General features: G+C 37.8%; 1 protein-coding gene across 1 annotated transcript in view; it reads right to left on the bottom strand.

Moving 5' to 3' along the window:
• Positions 1-13,795, bottom strand: part of LOC107596896 (CUGBP Elav-like family member 5) — a 145,536-nt gene extending 131,741 nt beyond the window's left edge. The window contains exon 1 of the mRNA XM_016287753.1: positions 13,403-13,795. Within this exon, the coding sequence (XP_016143239.1) occupies positions 13,403-13,760 (358 nt within the window). The 5' untranslated portion in view covers positions 13,761-13,795. The remainder of the gene's footprint in view (positions 1-13,402) is intronic.
• Between the last annotated feature and the right edge of the window lie 2,431 nt (positions 13,796-16,226).

Below are 16,226 nucleotides of genomic sequence, written 5' to 3' on the forward strand. Positions count from 1 at the left end.
CCTCCCCCCACGAGCCACCACTGAAGTCACATGCCTTTTTTTGATGCACATGGATGAACTTATTCGCAAAATGCATTTCCATCCCGCATTATTTACATTAACTCTTTTTCGCGCAAGTCAAAAAACTCGTAAAAACTTTTTAACAAATTTTTTTTCCTGAAATTTGGTGTTTCCATCATTCATTTTTGATGCAATACTTCAAAATGCGCATAAAACAGGATAATGAAAATATAGCTATTAAGTGCTGAAAACTACAGTAAAGAAGCATCCACCACAAGACTGAAGTTAGTCACAAATTCCACAGGTTCTTGGTTTCTCTCAAGCTGTTGTGCAACAAATCTTATGCAACTAATCTCAAACTAGTCTCAACTACGAGATCTATAATCCAAAAATAGCTAATTAATTACGACCAAAATATCTTTGATTTAAAACTTTTTTGTACGACTCGTGTTTTCAGAAGATTGTAATGGATTCTGCTATTTGACAGAAGGTTGGTCAGTTCCTGTTGAACAGTGAAAGTGAAGGTTTCAGGAAAAAAGTGTCCAAAAAGGTAAAAATAAACATAAATAAACAAGCAGAAGCAATGTTGCTGGTGGCATATTTGTATCTGTGAAGCCAAATGTTGCTTTCAGCTCCTCAGAGTTTCCTGAAAGTTACTTCTTAGCTTTATTTATTCATTTGCTTCTATAAGTTCAGTATGTTTTCTGTTTTCAGAAGATTGTGATGGTTTCTGCTATTTGGAAGAAGGTTTAGTTCCACTACTGAGGAACAGTGAAAGTGAAGGTTTCTGAAAAAAATAAAAAAATAAATACATAAATATATAAAAAGCAGTGGTGTAACGTAACGAAGTAAGAATACTTTGTTACAGTACTTAAGTATTTTTTGGGAGTATCTGTACTTTACTTGAGTTTTTATATTTCAGCCAACTTTTACTTTTACTCCACTACATTTCCCCGAAGCATATTCGTTACTTACTACAAAATAGTCAGAAGTCAGAAGAACACTGACTGCAGGAAAACAGGTCTGATGAATCAGTGGTCTGCCGTCTGCAAGTTAGACTCCTAAAAACACCTTTGCTCATGCAAACAAGTGAGCAAACAACCGCAGATGATTTCATTTTCCACTCAAGTCGAGTCTTGGGTGTGCGATATACAGTAGATTTGCGATAATATGGTAAGTGTTGTTTTAATGATGTGCGATCTGACATTATCAAGTCAATTGATCAATATCACCAAATCACACACAGACTGCACGCACGTTGATTTATTAGTCTAATAAAACTCAAAATTCCAGGCATTCTAAATTGTAGACACATCTAAATCCTATTTCAGATGCAGATTCCAGAAATGATTTCTTATGCTGGAATGAAATACACTAAGAACCAGATAAAGTGCTTCTTATTCTTACCCAAAAATACAAAATGGAAGAAAGAGTTAAAACTGCTACTCAAGCTGTGTATGAAAAGTTTTTATATATATTTATTTGCTTCTTTTCCATTTTGCATTTACTTGTACTTTTACTTTCAGTACTTAAGTACCTTTAAGATTTTTTAAAAATACTTTTCGTACTTAAAGGCTTAGTTCCCCCAAAAATGAAAATTAGCCCATATATTACTCACCCTCAAGTCATCCTATGCATGTGCAACGCTGAACTCATACGTCATCAGCCCGGAGCTGCTTCCGTGTACAACTGTTGGCGCAAGCTACATTAAAGTTATTATTACGTTTTGAATATGGATATTTTTCTTACAAAAACGCATCGATTCGCTACAGGAGGCGTTTGTTCACGCCCAGGAGCCATGTGAGACACTTTTTTTATGGATTGGCGCTTTTTATTTAACTTGTTTTGGACTGATGCATGCAACACCTGCTGAGTGGCATTAAACAGCTTGAAAGATCAAAGACAATTTTTTATATAACTCTGACTGGATTCGTCTGAAAAAAGAAAGTCATATACACCTAGGATGACTTGAGGGTGATTAATTGCTAATTTTCGTTTTTGGGTGAACTAACCCTTTAAGTACAATAAATATCACATACTTTAATGCTTTTACTCAAGTAATATTCTAAACGGTGACTTCAACTTCTATCAAAGTCATTTTGTCGTAAGATAGCTGTACTTTTACTTGAGTATGGCTTTCAGGTACTTTATACACCACTGATAAACAGAAAGAGAAACTTTGAGCCTCTTGGGTCTCCAGACAAAAATGTGAATTCATAATACCATGCACATATACACACCCATTTATATAACCCTTCTGCCACAGGTATCACAGAGCAGGAGACTTTGCAAGAAGAAGATCCCTGAGCCCATTAGTTTTTTGTGACATTAACAGTGCAAACTGGTAGATGTATTTAAAGTAAAGTAAATCTCGGATTTGCCCGATCTAACAGACTCGCAGGCAACAATCAAACTGCAATGTGAGGATCACAGTTTTGTAGATGTGAAAGTAACTACAAAGCAGTCAGTCGTTTCGCTTTCTCTGCCTTATCACTTTCTTTTCTTCACCCATGTTCAATTGCACCGGAATTAACACTGTGTATTTACTCTATAAAAACAAAATATATCTTTAACTAATGTCAAAAAGCGGAATTGCTAAAAGCTGTTTGTTTCTAACAAGTTCCCAAACACTGGGGTGTGCGATATTGACAAAAAATTATCTTTCGAAATTTGGGGATTTTTTTGATAACGATAATTTAATGATGTTTTGCTGAGTGTGTTTTTGTCCTGGTACCTTGGCTGGTTTAGGCCTGTCATGGATAAATAAAAATGCCACTAAAACTGCCAGTAGACTATGGCAAGGCCCTCTCTTATAGGGATAGTTCACCCAAAAATTAACATTGTGTCATTATTTACTCACCCTCATGTCGTTCCAAAGACCTTTGTTCATCTTCGGATCACAAATGAAGATATTTTAGATGAAATCAGGCGTGACATCAGTAGTTAAACCTTAATTTTACAAAGCTACGAGAATAGAAAGTCACATTTTGACTAAAAAAACAAACAAACGTTATTTACAATGAAGATGAAATATTGTGTATTATACTAAAAATGTTATCTAAATTATTAATTATATTAATTATTAATTATAATTAAAATGTCATATTTAATAATAAAAAATTATTTCGACTAGTGGTTTCAGATTTCGGATGTGTTTTTAAGTAATTTCTTCTCAATCACACACACACACACAAAAATCAAATGTAGCCAACAAAACTGTGCCTCACTCTTCTGAACCCCCCCCCACATTTAATCCCAGAAATAAATACAATTTTCACATTTTGGACATTAAAAAAATCATTATGATACAATGAAGATGAAATATTCTGCACTATTTATAGTGCATTATTCAATTGATTTTAATTACATTTCTTATTATGTTATGCTGATATTTTTAAAACTGCAAAAAAAGACTTTAAATTAAATTTACATTTATTTATAATAAAGATTTTTTTTTTTTTTAATAAATCAAACTGAGGAGCATTTTCACGAGTGGTCTCACACTTTCAGATGTCTTGGGAAACAGTTTCTCCTGAATCACAAAAGTCAAATGTAGCTACCGCCAGCAAAAACGTGCCTCTCTCTTCCAGGACAGAAATGACATCTAACCCCCGTGCTAATAAGCAATCACACAGACAGAGGCCCATGAGGCCTGCGGGTCTGAGGAATGGCGTAGAGCTTCATAAGGAGGTAGAGAGGCATAGCAGTAATTAAGCAAGCTGTATTGAAGGTGCCGCTCCCTCCCTCCGCTCCTGACAGACCCATTTGCTGTTTTTTTTTTTTATAGGAAAAGCCGAGCCGTCGCACCACTGTTCCTGCCACCCTTTATAATTGTGTGCAAACCCTGAACTGTGAGGTGCCTGTTAAGTGCGAAGGTCTTGGCGCTAAATCTGCTTCCGTGCCCCCATTCTCCACGTTCTCGCCTGAGCACTTTGCAACTTCACGAGCAGTTCCGTCATTCACGCCTCCCACTCTTTCCTGACACGTTTAAGTTTAGCTCTGAGAACAAAGGATTTAACTTAAAACTATTGTGCAGTTACTCAAAAAAAAAATAATAAGGCTGTGCTGATTGAATGATGTATTGACATACTGCGCATTAGCATTTTTCGACTTTCTCACCAGAGAAAAACTATACACACGTCACCTAACATGGAGCTAGAGCAGCAAAAAATTATATTTCGGAAATGTTATGTTTGTGTTATTCAGAACTAATGAATGAAAGTCAAATCAAAGCTTGAAGGAAATTATGCCTTACACATTAAACATTGATCACAGTTCTGTTTGATGTCATATAAACAAATTGACCAAAACTAAATTCGCAACTGTATAAATAGTGTACAATTTTGGACTATTGCAACTGTGGATATGAAAAAGCACACTGAAGAGTAGCTTCCTAATACATATGCAAGACTTGTTTGTCATGGCAAGACTCAAATAGGTCTAGAGCCGCTATTGTGTTGTGAATTTGAAATATGGTGGGGTGACACTGTGTCTTGCGGCATGCTGGGAAGTCCTCAGCCAGAAACGCTCTGATGGCGCACCGAGTGCAAGAAGGGTGCGACGGAACAAAGACACTTCCTCAGTAGGCTACATCTGTTTCTCCTCCTCTCTCTCTCTTTCTGTCTTCAGAGGATGGCTGGCATGTGAGCAGTGATGCCAGCAGTGGCAGCTTAACCTATTTTCGGAAATACCACAGATTTCTATTAATAGCCCTGCTGAGCAGCAGGCCTCTCCGCACATCCCCGACGGGTCCCACAAACTCACTGATAACATCCTCTCCCAGATCACCTTTCAGCCATTCTCGTGTCGTAGCATCACTTTTCAATACTAAAATAAAAACAACAACCAAATTCAATAACGTTCTGGACTGTAAAAGGAATACTGCGATAAAGCAATCTGGGAAAGATTCTGGAGAAATTCTTCTACTGTGTATTTCCACTTCCAAGTACATGTGATTTCCCAGAAAGAAGATAGTTAAGAAAAAGTTACTATACTGACATCTTCAACATCTTAATATACTATATGGACATCATAAAACTTAAACGCTTACAAATTTTTACCAATCCTCTATTGCGTGTTTTTCAACCAGTGGGTTGCAAACTATCCTTATGATTGTATACAGCTAACAAGACTCATTACCAACTTTTGCAAGTGTAGAGAAAACTTGCTTGTTGATGTCAAAGCATTAAATTATCATGTATCTATAATCAAACTTTATGACATTTAAAAAAAAATAGTCAAACTGACATGGACAGTTTGTGCAACACTCTAGAAAACAAACAGTACAACCTAAATAGGCTAATTAGGAACTTTTTAAAGTGTTGGCGAAATTCTTTCTCTATTTTTTGTTGATAACATCAAGGTATCAAATCATCAAGCATCTAATCAAATTTTACGGTATTTTGCGGAAAAAATTATCCGCCATTGGTAAAAGCTAGTCAAACTGGCATTGAACTGGTTGCGTAACTCCCTACAAAAAAAACTAAATTACTCAAAATAAAAGAAAACACAACCCAACTGGATTCGTTATCAACTTTTAAAAGTGTGAAGATGTTTTCCATATATTTTTGTAGCTGATGACAAAGCTTCAAATATTCATGTATCTAGTCAAACTTTATTGTATCCTTTGCAAAATTGTGCCATTTGTAAAAGCTAGTCAAACTGACATTGGACAGGTTGTGCAACACCCTAGTAAAACAGGAACAAAATTATGCAAAATAAAAGAAAATACCACCCAGCTGGACTCATTATCAACATGTAAAAGTGTGGAGAAAAGGGTTTCCATATTTATTGTTGACGACATCAACAATGCATCTAATCAAACTCTATGATCCATCAATGATCTATGTTTTGTGTCAAACATAATATGTTTTGTGAGCTGAAAACCATTTAAAGCCAATGAAGAAAGCAAACTCAACTATCTAAAACTAAAAACAAAAAATTTTATTTTCAATCTAAATCATATTAATAATTGTGTTGGGGTTTTTCATCAATATTAAAATGACTATTACGATACCAATTTTGGTACTTTGTTAGGTTGTTGTTCAGCAAAACCAGTTCAGAACCACTGATCTAGCATGCTAGAACTTCCCTTACCTAAAAATACTAATGCAAACCTGATGCTTATGCACAGTCTTATCTTGTCACACTCTCAACATCCTGACGGTGTCCCACGTCTGCCCCGCCACACCTCCTCTTTCATATTAAATCCTTTTGTTTCCACCCTCTCCTGTCTGCCGGGGTGGATCTGGCTCTCCCATCCTGTCAGAAGGGCCCGTCACTCCGCCAGTGCCTCCGGATTAAAGGCACCATTTGTTTTCAGTGGTTCTGACAATCACTCCATCTCTTTCAGTCTGTTCATCTATTGTGCTTAGCCTTCTGCCTTACTGTCATTTTTCCCTGTCCACTCCAGCTCTCTCTGTGTGTGTGTGTGTGTGTGTGTGTGTGTGTGTGTGTGTGTGTGTGTGTGCGTGCGCGTGTGTATGTGTGTGTGTGTGTGTATATGTGTGTGCGTGTGTGTGTGTGTGTGTGTGTGCGCATGTGACCCCCTCTCTCTCTGTGTGTGTGTGTGTGTGTGTGTGTGTGTGTGTGTGTGTGTGTGTGCGTGCGTGCGTGCATTTGTGTGTGTGTGCATGGCATTTGTCACAGCTCTCTGACTGACATAATGGCCATGCCCTCCTTCCTAGGATCAAAGGAAGTGGAAAAAGCCTTTTCTGCTCAAATTCCAACGAGGCATTTACATATTTCCAAGCCGTTCTCATCAACGGCAGCAGAATCCTTCTATCGCTGTTCATTAGTCAACCGTGCTGAGTGTTGATTTATTTTCCACTCGACAATAAATCTTTAGTTCAGGAAGCTCGAAAAACCCGAATAACAGTTCGACTGCAGGAAATGTCGGAAAGAACAGTCATGTCAGTGTATCATACATTTCATTCTCTGTCGTCATTCTTCCTTTCCCTCCATAAAAAATGGCACTGCTGGACTGACCTTGTAAAAGTTTACTGCGTAAAACAGTAAACAGAAAAGAGTAACTAATAAGCTTTATCCCTCAGAATTGACCTCCATTTTGAAATGGTCCAAGAAAATCTAGCATCTTACAAGATGAAGTGAGTAATTGTTTCACCAATAGCATCACCAAAAAATAACTCACTGAATAAAACATCTTAAACCAGCTGGCGCAGGCTGGTTTTTCTGCATTGCCAATGTACAACTGGTTTTTCAATCTAACCAGCTGATAAATTGGCAAAATCCCTCTAAAATTTGCACTAAAACTAGTCTGGGAGACAAGCTAAGCAGATAAGACTGGATTTTTTTCAGCAGGTAATGACTGTTTTCAAACAGTTTTGTAACCACTTCCCCCATTTGCCATTGGTCAGCCAAAGAGACTTCAACTTACACCATTGGTTGTGCTAATGTTACTACAGCTATGTATCCTTCACACTGTTTTTATGTGCATTTTGATGTATTGCATCAGAAGCGAGTGATGGAAACGCCAAATAAATTTGAAAAAATCTCTTAATTCACAAAAAAGTTTTTACGATCACTTGAGGTGGTTTTTGACTTGTGCGAAAAATAGATAATGTAAATAATGAGAGATGGAAACACATTTAAATTTCTCCATGGGCATTAAAAAAAGTCATGTGACTTTGCATGGACAGGATAACTTGACTAACCAGCAGACCTCATTGCACAGCATCTCAAATGTTGTTATGGTCCTTCTGAAATGCATGAGCAATATCGTCAACGTATTTCTGTTTTATAACGTATAATTCCCTACCAGAACTGTCTTACACGACTGCGCTCTCAAACAACACTTCCGAAAGCATTGACCGTATTTATTGTGTTTCGTCTGCTCGCTCTGAGGCGCAAGTAATTTACTATACATGAAAATTATTATATTCAGTAGCTTCTCCTAGTTTTCTTAGTGATATTTAGAGCCAGTTTATCAGGAAGTGACGATTTTGTTCTTTTTGACTAGTTGATTGGAAACGGTGCTTTATTCGCAAATATTTTATGCGATATTCCAATTTTGGGCACAAGTTAAATTCGCAAAACATGGAAACACAGCTTATGTCAGACTGGGGTGTGTTTCCCAAGAGCACTGTTGGTATGGTTGCAGTTTCTGTCGTTAGCAAGATTTCAGAGTGTTTTCCTAAACCCAAAGTTCCAACGAAAATTTCGCAAACAGCATCGCAAAGTTGTGTGGTTAGAACTACAGCTCTCAACTGTGCTTTGAAGCATAGATTGATAAATAGAGCAAAACGCCAGAGAACACAAATATCGAAGGAGTTCTCAGATGCACTGTTCGTTATTTACAATAATCTGACATTAATCTGATCTCGAACTGAATAATTAGCAGAAGTTATTACCCCACCACCTGCATGATGCCATTAATGATGAATCCATATTGTTGAAAACAATGTGGTTCAAATGACGCATATGTGACAAAGTTACTATGGTTTTGGGAAACTAGATAGTTAATTTCTAGTTAATCGATGCATCATGTTACATATGTTAGTTAAGCAACAAATTGCATTATTGTATGGAAAACACACCCCTGTGCGAGTGTCACAAAATTGATTTATTTTTTGGAAAAATTAGGCAACAAATGGTTTACTTGGATTACTTGGTTTACTCTGCATATTAAGCTATATTTGATGATGAAACTTGAAAATCATGTAAATGAAATTTACATAATGATAATATTACATTTATATTTTCACAACCAAAAAAAAGTTTTAACTTAACAGTAAAATTAATTATATTATGTTGATCAATTAAGTTTAATTAAAAAATACTATGTTTAATAAATTAATTTCATCGAATCCTACAGCAGTGAGTAATGTTTTTGAATTACAGAGCAATCTTGTTAAGCAGCACAAAACAGAGGGAATCAGGTGGACTTTTCTATTAGCAAACACGACAGACATTATGACACATTTGAAGACCAGCTTATTATCCGCCATAAAAATGGTCATAAGGGAGAGATTCACAACATCTTAGAATAGCGCATCAATCATTTTGCTTTGTGTTCTATGCTCGGTCCACAAAACGGACATGTTACGGAAGGTCACTGAACCTCTTTCCACAGAGGGTTGTCTAGAATACTCTACTGTAAATGCCGCCATCTGATGAATGGTAATGGCCTTTTAAAAAAAAACATTTACCACCTAAAAAGAAAAATAACCTTCTCCACATGGAGGAAAAGTCCATCTAAAAGCAGGTAAAGGGGAGATAAGTGGCCAGTTCACATGAAAAGACAAGTAGCTCAAAGCAAAGCTTGCTGATAGAGGAGGGAACATCTCATCCTGACATTCAGAGCTACAGTTCCTGCCAGGAGAGCTGCTGAAGCACTGCATTTTTTATGAATCGGCCTTGTTGCGTATTATAGTATTTACAGATGTTTGCGTCTTTGGACTGTCAGACTTTTAAAGAAGCCGTTTGACATTTCAGCCAATGGCCTCCTCTAATTTAAAACCTAATGAAAATCACTAACTTGTAGTTTTTATTCATTGGTTGACATGTTTCCTATTTAAACTTGGGAAGTTGGGACGAAACATTATCATCAAAAGACTCGTAGCTTTTAGCTAGAAACTACAATTTACTACTTTGGGCCATTTTGGACAAAAACAAATTGTAAACGTGGACAATATTTTTGTTCAAAAAACTGTGAATTGTAAATGTGTTCATATCATTTAAACTTTTGCAAAGTCTCAAAACTAATAGACATTTACGCTACTAAAAAACAACACTCCAATTGCGATTAAATGGGGTTTTACTAGAAAACAAGAAAATAAAATATACAAAAAAATCTCTGTTAGGAAGTGTACGTATCCAAATGAATTTTCAGATATGAAAATGCTACTATGAACCCAACATTGGTTCCTGGTAAACCATACAAAATATGTTTCATCTTTCTATTAATAAGGGATTTGCGATGTAATTTTTCTGCAAGGCCTTGAAACCTCACTCCTAGCTTAACTCTTTTTAATACTGGAAAGTGGAAACAGCATAAAACTCCTTTCAAATCACTGTCCAACAAAGTTAGCCTTAGATTTATAAGCACTGAACCTTTCTACAGCTTGGCTTTCAGCTTTTGCAAGGACCCCTGCTGTTAAATCCATTCGCATGGGAAAATACATAAATTAAAATTGTTTAATGCTTCATAAGATTATTTCTAAAATGTCTATCTTATCTGTCAATCCCTCATAAATGCATTAGCATAATAGGTCCCTTGAAAGCAGTTAAGGATTGACACTCTATAGTGGCAGATGTGAATGGAGCATCATTAAGCACAGACAATCAGACAGCATCGGGTTTAGGTCTAAAGAGCCTTGTGTATGTTTGTGTATAGTGTTCAAATATTCTCCATGCCTTTTGTATTGTAAGCTTGTGCAAGCTTATCCTTGGACATCTTCACCTGCAGAGTGCAAAATGTGCGTAAGAGGCTTTCAAAGCAAAGCAACAATAGTGTTTTTATGCTAAACGCAGCAAGAGATCTATATACCATGCTCACGTACGATTACAAATACAGCACAGCAAGTGTCTCAAGCTTTCCAGGCAAATCTGTGAGTTAAACCCCCATTTCCAACTCCATACTAAATAAAAAAAACTTTAATAAAATGCTGAGCTCAACGGATCACAGGTGAAAAGCCTGAAGGGGAAAAGCTCACCTGTTAATACAAATCAAGAGACAGCATTTGTTAGGCCCGTTGAGCAGACCTCATAATAGCTGTTCATACTGAACAACACTGCAGGCTAAGATGACTACAGCATGCTTTAATTGCAAAGAAGCAGCCACTTCAGAGGGACAAACCAAGTGATCCGAACGACCGCAACCTCAGACAATAACTACAGTTGCTAATCCTCCTCCGTCATTATGGTCATGGTTTATTACCGCGCTTAGCAAACTAATGCTGTGTTTTCCTGTGTGGATTAGCAAGCTGACTTAGCGCTGAAACATGTTCCCCACTCTGAAACCTACATATGATCCCTTTAGTCCGGTGAACCCTTTAAAACAGAACTTAATGAAGAAACAGATGCACAAATATCTTGTTTTGCACTTATCTTCAGTGACATTTTGTGTATTGCGTATGTACAAACAGTAGGTTTTTCCTAATGAGTACTGGCATTAACACAAACCATTCATCTGTTGTGCTCCTTTGTCACGTTTCGGATAAAAAACAAATTACATTAGCATCCTCACCGACATTTTAGCCAAACATTTAAACAACCTTGGGGTCTACATCACCAATGCAGTCCATATTGAGACTACTCGCAAGACTGCACAATAAGCTGACAAAAAGTTTATGTAAATATTTGCTGACTTGTTCTTATCTTCACATCCCCTCATAGAATAATACATAAATTGAAAAGAAATTCCATCCTGAAGAACCAATTCTCTGTGCAATCCTTTAGAACTCATATTCAGTTCCTGTCCTAGAGGCAGCTGCATCACAAATATCATCAGGTAGTTTAGGATGAAAAAAATTGGACCTATGATGTTATAATCTGGCATTGACAGGACGTCCAACTAATATGTACGGAACCAGCCATAATAAACACAAAAAACTCACACAAATCAATTATTTCGGTAATGATGTCAATTTGTAGGTCTTCAGGAATAACCTATGGGTTTTTAAAAAAAAATAGTGCTTTTTTATTATTTAGAAAAAAACTCACATCCTTGTTTATTACCAAATTACATGTTGGGAAAATCCGCATCTGAGTTACAATTGTGCATAAATTTATGCATAACAAAATGTCTGAAGTATTATTAACCACAAGACCTTATTTTACTTATAAATGGAAAATCCCGATTTTAAAACCCCATTGGAAATTCCTAAGAGAACCCAATGGCTTGAAAACGCTAATTCTCTTCGGGGTTTAGCACTACAAACTGAAAAGCTCTATATTTTAGACGTCTAATTGATGGGACTATTCAGCTCACAGTAATGCACTAGATAAGGTGTATCCACATAGGCTTGACATCCATCAATGTCCAAGAGGACCATCATTATTGAGGAACAGTCAACTCAGATTGGATCCTCCCTGGTGTTTCTATCTTGTATTATTTGCTGCACAAGTTAATACATCAAATAATATAACAACTTACATGTCACCATTGATGCCATTTGATCAAAGAGTGATAGAGTTAGTGCCATTTCTTGTCAGAATTGGCGCGCTTTCATAACGGTCGACTTGTGGCAAGTAGGCTAACTTTCTTAAGTTTCCTCTGAAGACACTATCCTCTCTAGAGCTTAACCATTTGTCATAGAATCCTAAAATTAAGAACAAAATTTACATTTCACGTCGTTTTCTCCAACGACGTTTTTAGCCAAATGAAAACGCACAACTCCCGCCCACGAAATCCCTGTATATAGCTATTCTGATATGTTCAACACAGTTAACCCCCATATGAAGCAAGGCTTCTCTATCGTGGATGAATGCTTGAGCAAATAGAGCCTTATTAGCATAATTATAAACACACCACTGATATGAAGCCTAATAGTAACTGACACTAACGAAGACAAATGTGAATATTCTGTTTCTGACACATATCACTTGAGGGGAATAAATGACAAGAACGAGATTATACCAAAATAGAGGTTTAATTTTAGTATTGTCTTCTTGTTTGAGTGTCAAGTAGAACGTCACGCCACAATATAGAACGCGCCGTAGTTCGTTATGACGCACAAACCGAACGTGTCTCAGCGCAAATATGATCAGATAAGTAAAGCTGCGCGTTTTTCTATTCTGTTATTATTTGTGCGTGTTTCGTTACCCTGGCGCACCTGATTGGAGCATATAACAGCTCTGTTTTTGTAAGCCGTTGAACAACATCGACCATTTCTCTTGGTATATACATTTAATCATATTCAAAACGCCTGTTCATTTGCGAGAACTGCATATGCCAGATTGAACAAGCTAGGATGCTCTGGGGTGGTGGGAGTATTTAATCCCCATTGTAAAAGATGGACGAGGCAAAAGAAAGTCTCTTTAAATATGAATTTTCTTCAAAGCCTCTTTGCCCCAGTTCAAAAATTAAACTGCCATATAGAAAGGTAAGATTCCCAGCCATATTATATGATGGAAATACATAATATTCATACAAGCAACAATGCAAAGGTTCAAACAGAGAAGATAAGTTCTCTCTAAACGATGCAAGTGCAAAATAGTGGCGAAAGGGGCCTGATATTACAGTTTCATCAGACTGTATGTAGCCTATATGTATTTAATGTTGACATGACAAAAATGACAAGTATGATTTATAATAAATATTACAATAACTCGTGCGTCACCAACGGATAATGTGCACGAGACATTTATTTGTATTTTTATTGTAGCCTAGTGTTTACCGTTGCAAAATCACAGACTCTTATTAAGGGAATCACGCGTTTACCTTTGTGCATGCCGGTGTATCGGTCCTTTAATACTGTCAATTCGTGGATTTTCCCAAACTGTTCGAACAATGGTTTCAGGTCTTTTTCCTCAAGGTTCCGCGGTATTTGCCCGATAAAGAGTTTTATGGCATCTTGGTCTTTCATGGTGCCGTTCTCCGGATGAATGGAGATGGATTCTGACCCGTTCATGGGTTTAGGAAATGTGATCTGAGCGTACTGGTGCTGGTGCGGGATTAGGAGGAGTGGATGTTGGGTCGGTGCTGCCCCGGGTCCAGTGAAAAGCAGGCTGGAGTAAGCGGGATGGGGCGGCTGTGGGTGCTGCTCCCTTCTTGTCTCAGTCTGAGTGAATCTGGCCATTCTGAGCTGGGAGCAGACTGGATAATAATAATGACAACACACACACACACATACACACACACTGAGAGAGAGAGCGAGCAGTCAGCTGGAAACACAGACTTACTTTCTCGGCGCTACACATACGCACACATACACACATTCGGAGGAGATGTTTAGGGGTGGGGGAGACGCCGCGGCATTTCTTGCTCCAGAGCGACACCTAGTGGCCAACGCGGGCTATCAGGCCTACCGACCGTCGGCGTATTGCCGAAAACACTTCAGTTTTCCTCAGAGTACTTTAGTTCTGAACAAAAACAGGACAACAAAAGGATTAGACGTTTATGGTCCGTTTAAGTTTCTGAACTCGGACGTTCAAGTTCACACAGCTGCGCGATACAACGCTAAGTTCTGTTTGGAACGCTACATCCGGGTCAATTAATATAACAATTAGGTTTTGAAACACACCCGCAACTAACGAAAATGTATTAGGGATTTACTATAATAACAGCACTAGCTGTTTTTGCGGACATCAAGTGGATTGACAATCTGTTAGTAAAGTGAGGGCAGATATTATTTCATTTTTATCACCAATGGCATCTAAATGTGCAAGACCGTTAAAGTAATAAACCATGACTAATAAATGAATAAATGTGCAGACAAAATATAATGCAATAAACATAACATTTAACATCAAACATGTACATGGCTTTAAAAATAAGAACCAACATGAGTAAATATAATAAAATCACGTGCCCCGGGTATTTCTTACTGGTTTTTACAGTATTTTAAGAGGCATTTTAACTTGTTTTCTGGTAAATTATAATTCATACTTTTTAGTTCCATTAAACATAATTTTTCAGTTAAATGTAAAACAAATTTTCACTGTAGCCTATCTGCTATGGTAACTTACAGTTAACTAATTGACAGGTTTAGCTGCAGAATATTTACCTTTTTCCTATCGATCCTTTTTTTAAAGTGTAGGCCTAGTTGCATGATGTTGTTTGTAACCTCAAACATGTTAAAGGGGTCATATGATGTTGCTAAAAAGAACATTATTTTGTGTATTTGGTGTAATGAAATGTGTTTATGCGGTTTAAGGTTAAAAAACACATTATTTCCCACATACTGTACATTATTGTTTCTCCTCCATGCTCCGCCTTTGCGAGGTGTGCTGTGATTGGCCAGCTATCCAGTGCGTTGTGATTGGCCGAATACCTTAAGCGTGTGACGGAAATGTTACGACCCTTACCATACTGTGATGCCGTGTCCCGGAGCGACGAGACATTACAAACAAGGCATTTGTTGCATCCAGTGGGGACATAATTACGGATTATGATGACTTATACTGTCTTTTTACGCGTTGCGTTGCATCGCGCCGCATAAACATAAAACCATGTCTGTATTTGTGATCGGAGAAATGACAAACAAGCGCTACTCTACACTGCTCAAAACTCACATTTGAATCATCAGTGGCAAATCCTTTAAATGAAAACGTACTTATAGTCTGTGAGCCAGAACAGCCGACATTGTAGTCTACTCTTCTAGGATCAGGAAACAATCCTCCATAAAATGTGCTGCACACATCTGAATATTTGGGTTGAAGTGTTCTGGAACAGTGTTGTAAATACAACTTAACCACTGATTTCTAGTCGTGTCCTCTTTTGGAAGACCAAACAAAGTAGTTTCGCTTTCGCAACGAAACACACGGCGGGCTAGAGTGAGCGGAGGCCAGCGGCTATAGTGAGCGGCGCGGCCGGCAGATTCGACGAAGGAGCATCCGGCGGGCTTGCGGCAACCCCTTGTGACGACTCCGGGCTGGACTCCGCTTCGTCCACGGTGAAAGCCGATCCGGCGATCCACAGTGCGAAGTTGATGTGTTCCCTCAGCGACCAGCACAGATCATCTCCAGGCATGACAAAGCGGATATCGTCCTCTTTTAGAAGGCCAAACAAAGTAGTTTGGCTTTCACAACGAAGCACACAGTACCTTCACGACATGGCGGCAGCAACAATACTACAGCGAGAATAAAAGTTACGCCTTCTTTCTTTGCGTGAACATTTAGGCGGCGTTATGCAAATCTTCCCACATCGTGACGTAGACGTGTGGGGGCGTGTTAGAACGAGCCGTTTTAGGTAGGCGTGGTTGACTCTTAACTTTTATAAAGAATATCTCTTTGGATTTGAGACTTTAGTCTTTGTAACTTTACAGATCTTCTTTATGCACCAAGAGCTTGTAACACTCCAAAGAGAAAGGAAAAATTTTAATCGCATCATATGACCCCTTTAAACATCAGGATCAAACTTTAATTGAATCAATCCTTATGAATGAGGATGGAATGTTTCCATTTGTACATTTTTGTAAGGGAAGCAATTAAAGAATTAATCTCATATGCAGACATTATCTGTCACTATGGTTACTGTGTTATTCAAGACTGTTCTGAGAATACATGTGGGAATTGACCTTAGCTACCTGTCCATGAAGACAGCT

The sequence above is a fragment of the Sinocyclocheilus grahami genome, unplaced genomic scaffold, assembly GCF_001515645.1.
Source record: "Sinocyclocheilus grahami isolate Dianchi unplaced genomic scaffold, SAMN03320097.WGS_v1.1 scaffold224.1, whole genome shotgun sequence".
Taxonomy (NCBI): Eukaryota; Metazoa; Chordata; class Actinopteri; order Cypriniformes; family Cyprinidae; genus Sinocyclocheilus; species Sinocyclocheilus grahami.